The sequence below is a fragment of the Typopeltis vanoorti genome, chromosome 6 (assembly GCF_054136105.1).
Source record: "Typopeltis vanoorti isolate ZY-2024b chromosome 6, IOZ_Tvanoo_1.0, whole genome shotgun sequence".
Classification (NCBI taxonomy): Eukaryota; Metazoa; Arthropoda; class Arachnida; order Uropygi; family Thelyphonidae; genus Typopeltis; species Typopeltis vanoorti.
This window is the reverse complement of record NC_143554.1, coordinates 157,507,501-157,527,691: the sequence shown is the minus strand read 5'-3', so window position 1 is coordinate 157,527,691 and position 20,191 is coordinate 157,507,501. Positions and strand designations below refer to the sequence as shown.

At 35.3% G+C, this 20,191-nt stretch overlaps 1 protein-coding gene across 1 annotated transcript in view; it reads right to left on the bottom strand.

The window, feature by feature from the left end:
- ric8a (ric8 guanine nucleotide exchange factor A) overlaps positions 1 to 20,191 on the bottom strand; it is a 340,114-nt gene that overhangs the window by 281,476 nt on the left and 38,447 nt on the right. Inside the window, exon 3 of the mRNA XM_090393889.1 lies at positions 278 to 491. Coding sequence (XP_090250015.1) covers positions 278 to 491 — 214 coding nt within the window. The remainder of the gene's footprint in view (positions 1 to 277; positions 492 to 20,191) is intronic.

Below are 20,191 nucleotides of genomic sequence, written 5' to 3'. Positions count from 1 at the left end.
CCATTGGTTTATAGCTTAATAGTAACTAACTTAGTTACATGAATTTTGAATAGGTTGAACAGTATATTATACTTAAAAAATTTATATTATTGTTAATCATCCATATTTTACTCTAGAATAGACAAACGAAAGTTTGGGTATGAAGTCTGCATGAAAAGTACCTATTTGTATAATGAGTGAGCACTTGACAACTTTTACCAAGGACAACTTGTGAAATCACAAGTAATCTAAACATCCAAATAAATTTTAGAAATCTGAGATGGCACATGTTTCTTACCGTTAACATCTACTGGCCTAATAGATTGATTGATAGCTTCTTCTTCCTCAGTGACAAGACCAGCCAATTTCAACATGGTACTGAGCATATCTTGTGTGAAGACCTCATCTAAACCACATTTATCACGACTCAAGATACGAATGGTCTCTAAACAAAGTCGGTTAATCTCAAAGGATTCACCCCATAACTGTCTAAAGATTTCATCAAGAAATTTCTTGAATGGGATAAAAAAATAATGAATAAATAAAAATGCTGTTAAAAATCATACATCTTTAAAACAAGAAAACAACTACATAATAAAATAGAACATGGCATTCAATATTTCACTGTTACCGCACTGCATACAATAAAGTTTGTACCAGTGTAGCTATGACAACTCCCCACAGTTCCCACCCTATATTTATTATGAATGTAATGCTATTGTTAAATTGTGAATGAAGAATTTTATGATTATTAATACTTCATTCATGATTTAACATGAATTACATTTCCTGAGCTAAGTTTGCTCCTAAGTAAATTGTAATTTAAGCACTTACTGTTTTTTGTTCATTGAAATAATAATTGCGATTTTTTTTTTTAGTTATTTATATTATATAAATTCTTTATATTAACTTGTAAATGTATCCTAAGTGAATTGTAATATATGCATTTTATTTGTTGTCACTGAAAGTGAAAGTATTTCTAAGGGACTCTGCTAATGTGATTTGATTGGTTACTGTCAGAAAACTAAGTTATTTTGAGATAGCGCATGCCTTAGCGTTGGGAACTGTACAACGATCACGTGGGAATTCGGTTGTAAACTGAAAGAGCAGAGAAAAACAAGTTTGGGCAGGAAAGAGAGAGAGAGGATTTATGAGATATAGGACAAAGGAACCAGAAGGAAATTGGAGAGAGTGTGGGAAGGTCGTGAGATGTGATCTAACCTGGGATCGTACAACATAACAAAGATTTGGAAACCTGTTCCGATTTTAAGGAATCTTACTTCAAACTCATATTTATTTATAGTTTCCTGTCACCTTGTAAAGGAATTTACCTGAGTGAAAGGATAATAATATGATCGAGATTTATCGTAAGATAAGTTATTATGAGCAAGAAAATACATTTTCCAGTCTTAACAAATAAGTTATTGAACTCAGGGATACTATAACTTTTGTGTTGTCTATAGTGGAAGATTATCGAGTGCCTAGAAGTGTTGCAAGAGTTTTCCATAATGTGCAAGCTATGATGATCATACCGGTAAGAATATCTATTCTATAACTAACGTGTGATAGAGTTGCTTGTGTCCGGAGAACTTGGTCAAATTTCATGTTGATGGAACCGGCTAGTCAAGCTTGAATGAGTGATATAAAACATTTTCCTTGTGAAACTAATGTGAGAAACTTCATTGAAGAATTAGTTCGTGTTTGAATGTGTTATCTCACAATGTATTATGTAAATGCAAGACTGAGCCTTTTAAGAACTATTTTAATCCTCTGATAGATATTGATGATGCCAGCTAAGTGTTTGATAAAATTGAAGTTTGTGATTATTCTATGAGACTAAAAAGAATTACTTTTTAAGTGTTTTGCTGAATATTGTTGTTGTTTAAGGTGAAATTAAGTTGAAATCCTAATGGATGAGAATTGTGAAAGGCTTATATATATATATATATATATATATATATATATATGTTCTAGCAGTAAATGATGCACTCAGCTTGTATTGATCTTAATAGAGTTCTTGTTTCTTATGTAAAAATAATTTTGTGACAGAATTAAATATCTTGTTTAACTTGATTCTTGTGCTTGCCTAATTTCAGTTTCATTGCACCGCTCATTAAAATACGAATCTTGCGGGAAACCCTATGTATAAGTAAGAAAATTTCAGCCCATAGTAAGTTCACGTTGCTGTTGTGCTATTTCATGCTTGATTCCTTCACAATAATTGTGTGATTTCAAACATAGTGGTGCAGTATAATAAAAAATTTCTTTATGTATGAATGTGGGGTCAACCAACAACTAGCAAATATAATGTTGGATGAAAGACAAAACCAACACTATCACTATGAGTAAACTTCTGTATTTTGTCCTAGTTTATTTCTTTCTTCATTCAGTGGTTCTTAATGCATGCTAAATAAAGTATATATTAAGTTTACCCATAATTTTTTATAACTATGAATGTTAACATAAAACACTGGAATGTATTCAGAAAGCAAAAGTTATAAAAACTGTAAAAAGAATACAGAATGGGGAAAATGAAATTGGATACTGTCAATAAGTCAAGATGAAAAATCAACTTAAAAAGAAAAAAAGGATAAAGCTGAGTACCACAGTATTTATTGATGAAACACTTGATATGCTGTAGTAAAAAAATTCTGGTCAAGATGAAATAGACATAAAAATGCTCAATAGCACAGAGGGGCATTTGGTAGAACATTAGAAAAGTAAATAATTATTAGAGTATATGAATAATGTGCATTTCTTTTTCCAAGTATTTAGAAAAAATTAAAGACAAATATTAGATCTGTTTAATTTTGGTTAGTGTAAAAAAGGTATCATAACTCTCTTTATATAAACATTCTATACAGAATCCTATGTAAAAGCTTAGTTTTCTCCAAACAAATTATGTTTAGTCGAGATAACATGTTCTGCTAGGTCAGATGATTCCAATTCATTCTACTGGATGTAAGATTCTTCTTCATGATGGATGGCTGCAGATCTGCAGACTGTCCAAAGACAAACCACAGGGATCAGGTAAATACCTGGAAGCATGAGTGAAAAAAACTTCTCTTCAGGAAAGAAAGAAAGAAAGAGATAGAAATCTTCCTGACAGGATGAAAGAACACTACAATACAGTGGCGGCCATTAAACTATTAAGTGGGGGTGCTGCCTATACAAAATAATTTTTAAAAAATTCTTTTTTTCCTAATCAGTAACCAATTTATTAATAAATAAATCTGTATTTATTTATTACAGACTTATTTATTTGTTTGGTTACTGATTAGGAAAAAAAGAATTTTTTTTTAAATTATTTTTTAAAATTATAGACAGCACCTCTAATCTTTCTCCAAAGATTAGACTCATCCTATGCAAATGCAAACAAAGTATTCTGGCAGACCATCCGCTGCCTTCGAGGGAGGAAATCGTGCACAGCAAGGGCAATTAAAGCCTCTGATGGTGCACTTTTAACAACCGAGAAGGATATTCTCCACAGATGGAGGAAATACTTTGAGAGCCTTCTTAACCCGGGTGGCCCAGCAGTTGTGGACATCCAAGAGGTGCAGATTGGGGCAATGACTAATGACTACAATATTAAAGGCTTTTAGAACTTCAGCTATGTTTAGAAATCCCTTTAAAGTGATATCTTCAAAAGATCTAGAGACTTGTTGTCAAAAGCTGTTAAAGGCTTTCTTAATAAGCTTCATTAAAGCCATTTTTATAAAAGAAGATTTGATATTTGATGATAAAGAAGATTGCCAGCCTGGTTGGCCAAGTGGTTAGCATATCCACTCTCCAGCCAAAAGGCTGCAGGTTCAAATCCCACTGTGGGCATGGATATTTGTGATTGTCTGTGAAAATACTAGTGGTTGTAGTTAGCGGTAGATGGCGGTGGTGTAGATGAAGGTCGTTGTGGTTGGTGGAGGCAGAGAGCTGTAGAGTAGGTACCCTCCCTCAATGAGTCTTTGGACTTCCTGGAGGCGTTTTTTTTTTTTTTATGTTGAGCCCATACACAGGAAGTTGGTTGGTCAACCTATAGCACATTAGTACCATGTATGGGTAGTGGGTTGGGAAAGGAAGAATTTGTTTACATTTGATTTGAATGACTTTAAATTGTATTCTTTGGGAAACACAGCAGGTGAGAGACTGTTCCACAGTGCAGCAGTTGCAGGGATGAAGGAAGAGGAAAAGAAACTTGTTCTGTTTGTTTCTAGGTGTACTGTGAAGGGATGTTGTGCAGTAGCTGCAAGTGTTCCAATGAGCTTTGTACTGAGTGGAGGAATTATTGATGTTATTTCGGATGAGCATTTCCCATGGAAATATTTGTAGAATATACGTACTGCAGAGACCATACGTCTGTGTGAAAGTGGGGGGAAAGAGTTGGTAAGGGATGAATCATTGATAACTCTAATTGATCTCCTCTGTATTGAGTCGAGCATTTTGAGAGAGCAGTATTCAATAGCTGGGCGGATTTGTGATTTGCATAATGTTAATAGCTGTTTGGGGGTGAAGTAACATCTTGAGCAAAAGAGAAATCCTAGTTTTTTTGAGGCTGAGGATGCAATGGTTGTGATATGTTTATGCCAGGAGAGGTTTGATGTGAGGGTGATTCCAAGAGAAGAGATCTAAAACTGTCTGGAAATTTGGGTATTGTTAAAAAGGATACTGGTAAAAAATGGTTCTTTTTTATGGGAAATAGTACAGAACTGAGTTTTATTGGCATTGAAATTTATGAGGTTATCCGAATCCCATTGTATGATGGTTTGGAGATCAGAGTTGGGGGTGGTGGTGGCTGCAAAATTGTGTATTGGATTGGAGGTCAATTGCAGTAGGTCATTGATATATAGCAGGTAGAGGGTTGGTGAGAGAACAGAACCTTGTGGGACCCCAGCATTAATTGAGTGGTGAGATGATAGGGAGCCATCCACCATCACACACAGTGAGCGCACAAACAGAAAACTGGCAATCGAACTACAGAGGTCCTGGGTCAGACCGAATAATGGTAGTTTGCCTAGTAGGCCTTTGTGCCAGACCTGGTTAAAGGCTTTGAAGATATCTAGTGCCACCACTTGAGATTCGCCAAACCTCTCCATAGCATTTGTCCAGAGATGGGTGACGTATGTGTGTAGATCTCCTGTTGATCGGCAGTGGTGGAATCCATACTGGCAGTCATTTATTTGGTGAGTGTCTTCAAGATAGTGGAGGAGTTGGAAATTGATGATTTTTTTTTATGTAATAATAATAATAATAATATAATTCAATTCTTGTTGTAAAAGGTCTTCAATGAAAAAAATATGAATACAGTGTAACAGGATTTTAACGGTTCTAATCTTTTGACTAGGATGATGAGAATTAGCATGGATATAACAATCAGTATTAGTTACTTTTCTAAAAAGAAACAACTGAAAACTACCATCTCATTGACACGGAATTAAAATATCTAAAAAATCTTGCTGATTGATTTTCTCTTCTTCTAAAGCAAACTGAATTATTATTATGATTCAGGCCTCCATGGAGCTACAAGACTCATTGTGGGAGGTCCATAGAACACAAAATCTATCATACCACTCATTGACCATTTGTGCGCTTACTATCAGGCAATGCATTCCACAGTTTAACTACCCTCCATGCAAAGAAACCACTTCCACCCACTTGCTCCCAACTTCCAGGGTTGGACCCCTGTCCTCACTCCTTCCCTCCTCTTCCACCAAACGAAAGAACTCCATAGTGTCTCCACGGTTTAAAAGTCTCAATCATATCACTGCTATCTACCAAATTCTGCAATCCACATTCCCTCAGCCTATCTTCATAACTAACATTGTACAGTCTTGATACTATCTCTGTTATCTGCCTCTGCACTCTTTCCACAGTTGATTTATCCTCTTCAAATCCTGGAGACCAAATTTGAGCACAACAGGCCTGATCAGGGCTTTATGCAATGGAATAGCAATTCTTATCTCTGCAGGTCAGCATCCTTCACAGCACTGCAGGAATCCTATGGGTTAACTTCAGGTTTCTATCAATCATCATCCCCAGATCTCTTGCCTCCCCCATTTCTTCCAACAGAGTATGCAGCCTACCATCAATGTATCCCAAACTTCAAGACTTAACATTTAACTACATTAAATTGACACCCCCATTCATTTGCCCATCTGTCTGGTTTATTCAAATCCTCTTGCAGGGATCACATCTGCAAAATCACTAATAACCTTTTCTAACTTCAAACTATCTACCAAACTCTGCAATCCATCTGTAAACAACTGAATATCCTCCCCCTGCAATTCATTGATATTGTCACTGATATAAAGGTTATTAGTGGGATCCACAGCCTTGTGGATCCCACTAGTAACCCTCTGCCTCCTTGATACTGCTCCCCTATACACAACTCTGATATCTATCAGATAATCAATCCCAAATCCAGTTCACTAACCTGACATCTAAATCCATGTGCAGCAATGTAAATATCAGCTTATCATGTGGTACCTTGCCAAATGCCTTCGTAAAATCCACAAATAAATAAATAAATATTTAAAAAAAAAAAAAAATAGCAGAATATGCCTTTCCCTCATCAACTGCGTCATTATAAAAGGCAATCATATTATCAAAACCAAGATTAAAATGCAAATAACATTATCCTCATCTGCCCAATGCTGTAAATGATCCCTCACTAATTTCTCCAAGATCTTAACTACTGATGAAATACAAACTGGTAAATAGTTTGACATTTCATCTATTACCACCCTCATGCAATGGCACTATCTTATCCTCTTTCCACTCCTTGGGTACCTTTTCCATGGCCAAACTTTCATTGCAAAACCAGGTTAATGGAGCTGCCAGTTCTTTAGCACATTCTCTCAAATCCATGGCAAAATCCCATTCAGTTCATTGCTTTATTGACATCCAGAGTACTCAGTATTTGACACTTCTATACCTCAAACCTGCCTTATCCTCTAGTATTAAAATCTACTTCTCCTGGATGAAATACCCAATGAAGTGTTCACTGAACAACTCCATTATGTCCTTTGCATCAGTCACTATTTCCAACAATGTCATTCTTCCACAATCATTCCTCCTCCTACTGGCCACATAAAAAAAAAAAATTCCTTAGGATTTTCTTTGGATTCCAGGGCCAATCTCTTCTCATATATTCCAGTTTTGTCTTCCTTACCATACTAGTCACTCTCCTGGCCTGGTTCTTATATTCTTCATGCATCTGTTCTCTACCTCTTTCCTTACATCTCTTCCATAACCTCTTTTTTTATCTGTAATTCCTGTTTGATATTGGTTGTCATCTACTTTACACTAAATTGTGTTATCTTCTTCACTCACTTGTTATTGCTGCTAATAAATATTCCTTCACAAGTTTTCAAGCACTGATGATATTTCACCCTTCCAAATCCTCTCTCCACGGAACTGTCGCAAGTTGATATCTAAGACTATTATAATCATCCACCTTATAATTCCACATACATTCCTTTCTCTTTGATACTCCTGCATGTCTATTCATCTTCCAAGTCAAAACCACATAGTCACTCTCTCCAACTGGGGACAGAGATGCCATCTGTTATAATCAGCTCTGATGGTATGATCAAATCTAAAACTCTCAAACTTCGTGTTCCTTCTACTACATGTTAAGACATTTGTCCCTCAAGAATTCCAGAATTTTCATTCCCTTATTATTACATGCAGTTTCCTCTTCCCAATTTATACTGCTGTTGTTAAATTCTTGGATGAATCATACATATTTTTTAACTGAATAGTTTTAAATCTGATGATGAACCTTTCCATATTGCAAATATATCATCTACATATCTGTACCATACTGTAGGTTTAGGAGAAATGTCTTCAAAATACTCCATGTAGTAATTTGCAGGGTAGGAGTGAGAATACCCATGGTTGTTCATTCAACTTGTTGGTATATGAAATAACCAGAATGGATTGCAAAGTAAAAAAAAAAAGAAAAAAGTTTGATGATATCAGAAGGAAAATCTTGTTTAAGTAAATTAATAGTATCTGCCGAAGGAATGTTTGCAAAAAGAGATACTATATCAAAACTCAACATTCTAAATGTTGAATACAAAATTTTGTCTTAAAATCTAGGAAATTCTTGGTCTAAAAAGTAGATTTTCCAGTAAATGAAGATAACAAAGACAAGTATTTAGAAATTTTATATGTGGGACAGCCGATACAATCTATTACTGGAATACCTGGTTCATGAATCTTAAGAAGACAATATAATCTAGGTGAATGAGCATGAAAAATTTAGTTCTTGCTATAATTTTTTATCCCAACTGGAAATATTATCCATCAATTTATTGATATTAACTTGGCTAGAAGTCAGATCTGATGAGAGGGAATGATAAATAGGAGAAATCAGATAGCATTAAGCAAATCTTTCTAAAATAGTCTTTCTTATCTTGTATGACTACTACTTTGCCCTTGACAGCCTGAGTAATAATTACTAATATTATTGCATGAGCACCTACCATATTTTCTGGTGTATAAGATGCTCCTATGTATAAGACGCACCCAAGAAATTTAATACAATTTTCTGGAAAAAACCTAAACTTTAAAGTATGATTTAAAAAAAAAAAAATGGATAAAATAATAGGTAATTTTTAATAGTAAACTAGCCTTTCAGAAACCTGCAAAACCCATGTCACTGTCATCTGACTCTTCTCTATCATCATTAATTTCTTATAATACAGAAATAATTTTGTCTTCATATTCTTTTGGCATTTTTTGACTGATTTTTGTTTTTGCACGCATACAAAGTCTAGTGCGTTTCATGAAACAGTAACACCATGACGCACCACCTTTAAAATCTTCAATGTTATGCTCACAGGCTACTTTGACTGCATGTGTACGAATCATTTTTGTTAAAATGGCAATGCCATTTTGCAGATTTTCTTGCACCCATTTCAAAACTTCGGTCTCTAGTTCTGGCCACTTCGCAATTTTTCCACGTTCCGCGTGCTTTTCTTTACACAAATTGTACAAAATCTCCTTCTGACCACGCCAAGTTCTTAGCCAATGACACGTAAGAAGTCACGTGAAGGTCATGCATCAATTTGATTGCACTTAACCGCCTATAAAGATCTTAGAACATAAAAGGGAGTGCGTATGACTTTGAAAAGAGGAAACAATCTTTACCTTCATTATATAAGACACACCCCATTTTTAAGATGAATTTTTAAGGTAAAAAAGTGCGTCTCATACACCAGAAAATACGGTACATTGAGTCCTAACACTCATCGTGGGAGACTTAAACCATCTACACCAGTGTTTCTCAACCTGTGGTCCGTGGACCACAGGTAGTGTGCGACGATTGGACAGGTGGTCCGCAGGTAGACTTAAATTAATTAAATAAATATATATTTTTTAATTATCCAAACAAAACAAATGAAAATTGAATGAGTAAGTAAAAATTATTGAAATCAAATGGAGACTTAAAAAAACCAACAAATAGTCAGAATGTTCAAAGGCAGAAGCAATAAAACTATATTGTTGTTCACTTCATCCCTCTTTTATTATTCATCATTCTGCCGCTAAATTTGTAGCGGCAAAATGACGAATAATAAAAGAGGGATGAAGTGAACAGCAATATAGTTTTATTACTATAGAAAGTATGGCAAGATTTCTTAAACGCCAAAAAAGTGCCACCCAGGGTGGATCTCCCTGGTCCCCCCAGCTACGCTTCTGTAACTGAGTGGTCCGTAGAATTGGTTTAGGCATTTTACTGGTCCTTGGGCTTAGAAAGGTTGAGAAACGCTGATCTACACAATATCGTCTCTCCTTGAATCCATTAACAGACAAAGCACTTATAATTGACTCACTCAGGCAATCCATTCCATTCATTCACCACTCTCCGAGTGAAAAATTAGTCCTCATGCCTCTACTAACAATACCTTTACTCAACTTCCAGGGATGACCTCTTGTTCTGCATCCTCTAGCCAAGCGCTGAAATATTTCCCCTGCATTAATCTTATAAAACCCTTTAAGTTAATTAAATGTGTCTATCATACCCCTCTGCATTTTTGCCTATTAACCAATTTTTGAAATCCACAAATTCTCAATCTATCCTCATAGGGAGCATTGCAAACACCACTCACTATCTTGGTCACTTACCTCTGGATCCTCTCCACCACTTCCTCATCCCCAAGAAACCCAGGTAACCTGACCTGATAACTCTCTTATCTCTGCTTCTTAGTGTGTTCTTCAATAACCAAGTAACCCTGTGAGCTACCATGGCAACTTTAGCAATATGCCCTGTAAACTTCAGCTCTTTATCTACTACTACTACCCCACTCCAAGATTCCTGGCTTCAATTTCATGAAGTACAGTTCCCTCAATGTAGTACACAACTAGTGATCTTTGTATCCCAAAATGCATAACTTGACACTTTTCCACATTAAATTGGTGTCCATTATGTTTTGGTAATACTGATAGCCTATTTAAATCATCCTGCAAGCTCTCTACATCACCTTGATTAACTAGTACCCTACCCAACTTAATATATATTATTCAGCAAATGACTGAATAATTTCCTTCAAATTATTTTCTATATCATTTATGTACAAATTAAATACAGCAATGGTCCAACCACAGAGTCCTGTGGCACACCACTAGTCACCTGCCTTCTTGATTCTGCTCCTCTATATACTACTTTTTGGTATCTGTCCACCAGCCATCCTTTTATCCATATTGCCAGTTTCCTATCCATCCCCATTTGTTGCAATCTGCATAATAGATAAATATTTGCATAATAGATAAATAAATATTTTCGTAACAGATAAAAATAAAATTATTATTCTTTTTTTTTTTAGAGAATTAAGTGCTTTGAATTCTGATGAAGTTAGGTTACAAGGTGGTAGTTTTGCTTTGAAAAGAATCATGGTTGATTGAAAATCAACTCTGTTAGCAGAAGGAAATTAATGTACGCCTTTTGTCTATAAGATGAAAAAAGGTCCATAAGTGATAACTTGCTCGGTGAGACAGCATATTCATATCCTTTGGCTAAAACTGAAATCTCTTCCTGAGTAAATGTATCAACTGATACATTTACTACTAATTTCTCCTTTTTGTCTGTAATATAGTTCTAGAAGAAGAGAATAAAGCACAGATTTGGATAAAATATGTAACAGAACTTTTCAATGATACTAGACAGAAGCCTATAAATATAAAAGTTAACATTCAAGGACCAGCAATCATGAAATGCGAAATAGAGAATGCTATACGAACAAGTAAAACAGGAAAAGCCAGTGGACCAGATGGTGTGCAAACAGAATTTTTAAAATTAATAGAACCAGATAACATCAAACTTCTTGAAAAACTATTTAATAAAATATATGAAAGTGATGAATTTCCATCAGATTGGCTCAAATCTACATTTATCACTGTCCCAAAGAAACCCAAAGCGAATTCCTGTGGTGACTTCCGACTTATTAGTCTAATGAGCCAAACATTAAAAATATTTTTGAAAGTAATTCAGAATCGTATTTATAGAAAAAATGAAGAAACTCTAAGTGAAACACAATTCGGCTTTCGGAATGGTTTTGGTACTAGAGAGGCCCTTTTCTGTACCCAAATATTGATACAAAAATGCATAGAAAAACAGAAATCTGTCTTTATGTGTTTCATAGATTTTGAAAAAGCATTCGACAAAGTCAGACACACTAACTTAATAGAAATCCTTCAACAAATAAGGCTAGATGAACAAGACATAAGACTAATAACAAATATGTATTGGAATCAGTCAGCTACCATTCAATTAGACAACATTACCACCAGTGATATTAACATCAAAAGAGGAGTGAGACAAGGATGTGTGCTCTCACCACTCCTGTTCAACATATATGCAGAGGTAATCTTTAAAAAAGCATTGGAAGAATGTCCAGAGGGAATCACAATAAATGGAAAGATTGTTAACAACCTACGATATGCAGATGACACCGTGCTAATTGCAGATAACATTATGGATCTCCAAAAACTCGTTGACAGAGTATACATAGAAAGCCAAAGAATGGGAATAAATATAAACATCAACAAGACAAAATCATGATCATCAGCAAACATCAAGCCTCATCAATGAAACTGACACTCAATGGGAAAAATATTGATCAAGTGTCAAGATATAAATATCTTGGTTGCTGGCTTAATGAACGGTGGGATTCAGAAATAGATATAAAGACAAGGATTGAAGTTGCACGGCAGTCCTTCATGAAAATGAGAACACTATTCTGCAATAAAGACCTAAACATGGAAGTCAGATGCCGAATGCTGAAATGCTACGTGTGGTCTATTCTGCTCTATGGAGTTGGCCTTTGAGATGTGGCTATACAGAAGAATGCTAAAGATATCATGGACAGAAAAAATTACCAATGAAGATGTCTTAAAATTCACTGGCAAAGCTAAACATCTTGTACAAATAATCAAGAAACGAAAAACATCATATCTTGGCCACATCATGAGAAACAGCAAATATCAACTTCTACAAACTATTTTGATAGGAAGAATTGGTGGCAAAGGAACTAGAGGAAGAAAAAGAATATCATGGTTTGACAACATCAAGACGTGAACAGGAAAGAGCAGTGCACAACTGCTCAGATTAGCACAAGAGCACAGTTTGTTCGCCAAGATGGTCGATGACCTTCGATAGAAGATAGCACAATAAGAAGAAGTACTAGAATGATTGATAGAGCAGTTGACTAGTAAATTAAAATTCTATAAGAGCTATGAGTTGAAAACTCTTAATACATATACTGGCCACTGAATTAGAAACTTTTATTTAATACTGTGTTGGACCTCCTTTAGCCTCAATTACAGTTGGCGTAGATTCCACAAGGTGTTGAATTGCATCTACATTTACAACATACCAGGCATTCACCAGACAGGTCTTTAATTGGCTTAGATTTGACAGTTTCTTCGGGGTACATAACTGATATAAGGCACTTAAATCTAAAAACTGTTACAGACTATAAATCAACCGATTCCAATTATATTTGACAAAACAGAACGCATACAATACATGCATAGCGCGTGTATGATTTCACTTGTTATTTAGGAAAGTTCTATAATTGGCACTATAATTCAGTTCTTGTATGTTTAGAGAGCTAATGAGGGTCTTCCAGATCTTGGGCAAGATTAATCCTTGGTTCCTGTTAAGGTTTTGTACCGAACGGGCAACTGTTGTGGCTTCTTTAATAATTCGGGAGCGGAAATCCTCTTCTATGTAAGGAATGGTGCTTTTATCCCACTCTATGATATGGTTAGTTCTTGAGAAATGAAAGGAATAAATCCGATTTTTCTTCTCTATTGTTATTAACGTCTCTTCCTTTCTTCAAATATGCTGGAGTTTACAACATACCCTACTCGTGCGGTTTAAATTATATCTGCCAGACTTCAAAAAGCCTTGAGATTAGACAAAGGGAGCACACTGGAGACATTAATAACAATACAGAAGAAAAATTGGGTTTATCCTTTCATTTCTCAAGAACTAACCATATCATAGTGAGATAAAAGCACCATTCCTTACATAGAGGAGGATTTCTGCTCCCGAATTATTAAAGAAGCCACAACAGTTGCCTGTTCGGTACAAAACCTTAACAGGAACCAAGGATTAATCTGGCCCGAGATCTAGAAGACCCTCATTAGATCTCTAAACATACAAAAACTGAATTATGGTGCCAATTATAGAACATTCCTAAATAACAACAAGTGAAATCATACACGTGCTATGCATGTATTGTATGCGTTCTGTTTTATCAAATATAATTGGAATCTGTTGATTTATAGTCAGTAACAGTTTTTAGCTTTAAGTGCCTTATATCAGTTATGTACCCTGAAGAAGCCAACAGCCTCAGTTGGTGAAACTAGTTGGTATAACATAGTTGCTCTAAAAAATACTTGATCAATAAATCCCAATAGAAGTCATTTCCATAAGTACCATAGTGTCAAATTATGTGGTAAGGTAGCAAGTGTAGATGTTGCGGCAGAGGCTCTTTTCCTAAAGAATTTCAAGACTGTGTAGAACAAGGAAGTTATCCTCCTGATCTCATTTTTAATGTTGATGAGACTGGGCTCTACCGGAAAAAATTGCCATTACGCACCTTCATTTCCTGTGAAGAACGTTCCGCTCCAGGTTTTAAAGCTAGACTTATGCTTTTGTTGGGTGCAAATGTCTCCAGAACTTTGAAGCTTAAACCAATGTTGGTGTATCATTCACAGACACCACGCACCTTCAAGGGTCTAAAAGCCATGCTGCCAGTCTATTGGAAATGGAACAAGAAAGCTTGGATTACACAAGACGTTCTTATAGATTGGTACACAAATTATTTTTGTCCTACCGTGCTTCGCTTCTGTAAAGAAAATGATTTGCCAGCCAAGGCAAGGCATTGCTTCTCTTGGATAATGTCCCTGGACATCCTCAAAACCTTGCTGAAATAAGAACACCATTGGATGTCAAGGTTGTTTACGTGCCCCCAAACACATCACTTTTGCAACCGATAGATCAGGGGATTATATCAGGGACTATTACCTCCGTATAACATTTATGGAAATGGCAAGAGTCTGACACTTCAGGAAAAATTATTAAAGACTATTGGCAGTCATTCGATATTTTATAGGGCATTAACAACATCAAGGCAGCTTGGAACGAAGTGTCAGCAAAGTGTTTAAAAGAGCATGGCGAAAGCTTCTTCCAGCATTTATGCACGACTTCGAGGAATTAGAGCAAGAGGGGAATGGTATTGAAGACATTACCAAGCTTGCACGAGAGATGGGATTGGACGATATTATAGCTGAAGATGTGACAGAAGTCTTAGAGAGCATGATAAACCACTTTCCAATGAAGATTTAAAAGAATTAGCCGAACAATTAAGTCAACATCCAAAGGAGGAGAAAGAAAATGAAGAAGGTCCTCTGAGAGATATAAAAATGCCCGATTTACAGTGTATTCTTCCTTGCAAGCATAGAGACACTGACTGATGAACTCTGCGAAACAGACCACGATTGGGAATGGAGTGTGAATGCAAAAAGGAGTGTAATCGCATCTATTCAACCTTATACTGAACTCCTTAAAGAAAGAAAAAGAAAATCTAGGCAGTTAACACTGGATACTTTTATAAAAAAAATGCAGGTGATCCAAAACCAGGAACTTCAACATAGAAATATGTAATATCTTTTCAAAGTTTCATATTTTTTGTATATAATTTTGTTTTGTTTTCGTTATTAATAATTTTATTTTAACAAATATATATGTATGTATTATCAAATCTTTAAATATAATAATGTTACACATACTTCATGTGCATATTTTGTGCAGAAAATAACTTTGTACCTTCCATTAAAATTGGGTTTGTTTTACGCCAATTCGGTTTACGCTTGGTTTTTCAGGAACGGAAGTGAGGAGTAATCCGAGGGCTGCCTGTGTGTGTGTGTGTGTGTGTGTGTGTGTGTGTGTGTGTGTGTGTGTGTGTGTGTGTGTGTGTGTGTGTGTGTGTGTGTGTGTGTGTTTATTTATTTATTATTAAGAGAGAGAGAGACCTCCAGGAAATCAGGGACTCATCAAGGGGAGCCACATACCACACGCACTAGACATCATACTTATTCTTGAACATATAACACACCAACACAAAAATATTTCAATTGTTGAAAGAATCATCCAATAATAAGCTAATCCAAGACACCAACTACATTAGCTTATTATGTTCAAATAACTTATAACTATCTTATTATATCATATAACATGAAATTCCACTGGGCAATACATTGACAATTTGCAATCAGCTTAAAGATTAAAACCAGAAAATCTACTGTTTTGTTAATTACCATGTTGTTTGGTTTAGTTTTGGGATTACAGCAGAAGCAATCAAAGCTATGAGGCCAATATATTATATCTGCTAACTGTGTGTATTCTCTAACCAGTATCGTCTTGAAGAATTAATAATCCAAGTTTTCATATGAGAACAGCTAACTCAGCTCAAATAGCTATAAAAATTCATTTATTTACATTATAGACAGCAACTGAATTCAGGCCTTTCCTGCACAAGTTTTGAATCTGTGTGATATGAAGTTGAAATTAACAAGCTAGTATATTTGATAAGATATAGGCTAAGAATGTAGGGAATACTGATTGTAAAATATTTAGGCAAATATTTGGTTGGGCACGTAAAAAGAAGGCGATCCTGATTATTACTTACTTATCCTCTTTGTGCCTCATGGCACATAAGGCTGAGATCCATTTCTTCCAGATACCTCTGTCCTGAGCCACCAGTTCGGCTTCTCTCCAGCCAGTTTTCTTTCCCTTTACATCAAGTCTGCCGAGTTAATTTAGGATTCCCCTTTTTCGTTTTTCTCCTGGGATCCACATCAAAGTCACTTATGAATTTCTTTGCTGTCCATTCTCAGTATGTGTCCAAACCATTTCATCTGCATTTTTTTTCATCGGTGATGTTTTTTGCACAGTCAGCTTATACAAGTCATCACTTTAATAAATTTAGTTTAATCCTTTATCCAAGTGTAAGCAAACAAAGTTTGCATACTATGCATACAAACAAAGTAATGCTATGCATTAAAGGAAGGGCTACAACCCAGACCAGTTTCGACCTTTATTGAGGTCTCCTCAGTGGGAGCAAGACCCAGAAGTGGTGATACTAAGGCAGAAGCAATGGAGAGGTCATATTGTTGTGTCCTATTTCCTTTAATTTAATATATCTCAGTGTTACCTTAAAAAGCCTTTCCTATGTGTGTCACATGGTACCTCTGGATCACAAAGAGATGTCCCCAGGATTGAGCCAAAACCAATGTGGCAGAGCCTTCATAACCAACTTCTCTTTAAGTCCTAAGAAATTTATTTTTTTATGCTGTGCCACCTAGAACCCTTAGATTAAATAAAACATTAATCAAGAAGTTGGCAATAAGATGTACTGAGATAACACTAGATTTGCAATCGTGACCTTAAATTGATATACTATAAGTTTCCCGCCCAGATTCGTAGCAATTTTACAAGCGGTGCATCGAATTCCATACACAGACAATCTTGGTTAAAGAATAGCTAGCAAGGTTTATTAAACATAAAGTCCATACAGCTAATAACACAAAGAAAAGCTTCCATTCAAAGCTAGCTAAAGATTAGATCAAATCACTTAACACTAATACCTTCTACCGATAAGCCCATCAAAATCCAATCAACCTTAAATAACTCACATAAAACATAAGTCTCACACTATAATCTTAGATCTAACAATCCCTATCAACTTTCATTCTTTAAGTTAAATCTTCTTAACATTCTTAAACATATACAATATTTTTAGACTCATTAAATGCCTATTCACTAATGATCTTCTATACAACAAATCTTTTTTCTACAGTCCTTTCTAATGACTATCTCTGAGTCCTTCGCTATTAAAGTCTTACATAACATTAAATGCTCGGGTTACACACAAATCAAAGAACAAAATTTCTACTTATCCACACACGATAGTTCCTCACTCTTGATGCACTAATCACCTTCCTCAATGCCCTCAATCTGTTCCACGGCCTAGGCTTTCCGATCATCGATATGCTTACACGATCCTTTCCTTGACCTCCTTGGTTACAGCATTCCAGACACGTATTTTCTTCCAAATTCCAAGCGGCATGGCCTGCTGCTGCTTCTAGGGAGTTCGTGACTAGATTTCCTGCAGAAACATCGTCCGAACACATGAGAATGGAGTTGCTTCCAAAACCGTCCTGCCAGCGATGGATCTCGCACCCAGAGTTCCGGTCGACCACGAGGTGAAACGAAAAGACAAGAGAGAGAGAGAGAGAGAGACGGGGGGAGGGTTTCCAACCCTTTTATATCTCCTCTCTACTGGCCATCACCTAACCTAGAATTCTCCGTCACGTGTCTGACCTAACAATGTCTGATTATTCCCGCCATTTCTTTTCACATCCCGTGAGTACGAGACTGCTTGAGGCAACTGTCTGCTTGCACCCCGAACTTTGAGCTTAAGTTTACACTGATAATCTTTGTTGTTTTCTTGCACGTTATTTCACATTAAAGATAATATCAACTTTAAATCAGTATTAATATTATACACTTAACATTGGCACATTTTTCTTACATATTCTTTTCTTTTACCAAGTAAATAACGTCTCCATGAGTTATTTTACAATTCCTTCCTTCTTTAAACTAATGTATTCAATACTAAAAGTAGATAACTACACATACCTAGACAACAAGCATATTTTTATATTTCTTATAGGGTGTTAGCTCTGTTAAACAATGATAAGTGGAATCTTAATATTCTAAACTTATCGGGGTTTAACAATATTTTCTTATACAAGTTGCCAAAAGGTGTACGTACCACCTTATTATTAAATTACTCTGGATTTAGAGAAAGATGTTGGAAATTGCAAACTTTGTTTGCTTACACTTGGATAAAGGATTAAACTAAATTTATTATAGTCTAACCAAGTGGAAAACAAACTTCCAAAAGTCATCACTTCTTATACGTTGGGGCCAAAATATTTTTAATATTTTACAGATATTTAATTTGAAAGCTATTCAATTTAGCTTCCTGTTTTTTTTGGCTAGTTTTCATGTTTCTGATCCATATAATAATAATAATAATAATAATAATAATAACAACAACAACATGATCTGAACATTGCTACTGAAGACCTGTTGTTTTTGATTGTTACTTGCTTAATGTTAATAAAGTAATTATTCTAACACATGTGTTGTGTCTCCATAAATTCTTCAATATGAATTTATTTTGGTTTTATGTTATTTTGGAGATTTCCATATATTATTTAATTTTCTGAAAGCAATATTAGATTTTGTTAGTCTTTGCATTATATCCCCATCAGTTCCACCTTCAGTATCTACATTTGCTCCCAAATAGGTAAAATTCTTAACTTCTTCTAGAGCATGCTGATTGATTTTGATCTGTTTATGGCATTTTAAGCACTTTTGTTTCAGTCATATTTATTTTAAGACAAACCATTTCAGCTGTTTTATAAGTCTTCTGATTTTCTTTGCATATTATTGTATTTTCATGATATCTAAACTATGTCATCAGCATAATCTAGATCTTCTGTGACATAGGATTCCATTTAATTCCTCTTCTTCCTTTTCTCATAATCCAATCGATGACTATATTAAACAATAACCCAGACATTACACAACCCTGCCTTACACAGATCTTATCTCAAACCATTCAGATGTTGTCTGCCATGCAATAACATAACTTTTACTTCCCCATTTGATTATTCTTGTATATTTGGAAGGAATTCCAAAACTTTTAGTAACTAACCATAATGTTTCTCTGTCAATACTGTCAAATGCTTTAGCAAAATCTATAAAATGTAGGTATTATAGGCTTCTAAATTCTATGTTTTGTTCAATGATGTTCCTTAAAATAAAAATGTCGTGCACAGTACACCCATCTGTTCTAAAACCAGCTTGTTCATTCCTTAATATCTTCTCTACTTGATTTTTAATCCTATTTATCAATATTCTACAGAAAATTTTTGCAGGTACTTAGGACAGCCAAGGCGAGAGTGGGTGGATGTTGTGAAAGAGTGGTGTGGAATGAGTTTGTAGGATTTGAGTCATCTGGCGGTAGACAGAGAGAAATGGCAATAGATGGTGAAACAGGCATTGGACCCATGGGCAATGATGATGATGATGACTCAGTAGGCTAATTCCCCCCTCTATTGAGATCTCCTTTCTTAGGAATTATAATTATCATTAATTCTTTCCACTATTTAGACATCTTTTCCGTCTCTAGCCCACTGTTAAAGAGCAGTTGCAGTTTATCGGCAGCAGTCTCTTTTTGTCTTAAGCATTTCTATATTACCATTGTCCAAAGTGTTTTCACTTTTCATTTTCTCTAACATTGGCTATTTCATTTTTAGACATAGGTTCTGATGTTATATTTAAATTTATGCTTACAGGTTCTTCCATTATTGAACTTCTAATCATGTCGGTTATATTGTTGTTTACATTTAATCAAAGTGTTCTTCCCATCTTTTAACAATCTTATCCTCTTCAATTAGCAGCAAACTATCTTTATCACTTACAGCATTTACTTGCTTCTTCAGAGCATATTTTCTTTGTCATCTCATACAGTCTTCCAATGTGCCCTAATCTAATGTTGCAGCATTGCTTTTCTGCCAAACCATCCATATAATTCCTTTTATCATCTCTTGCAGATCTTTTAACTAACTTGTC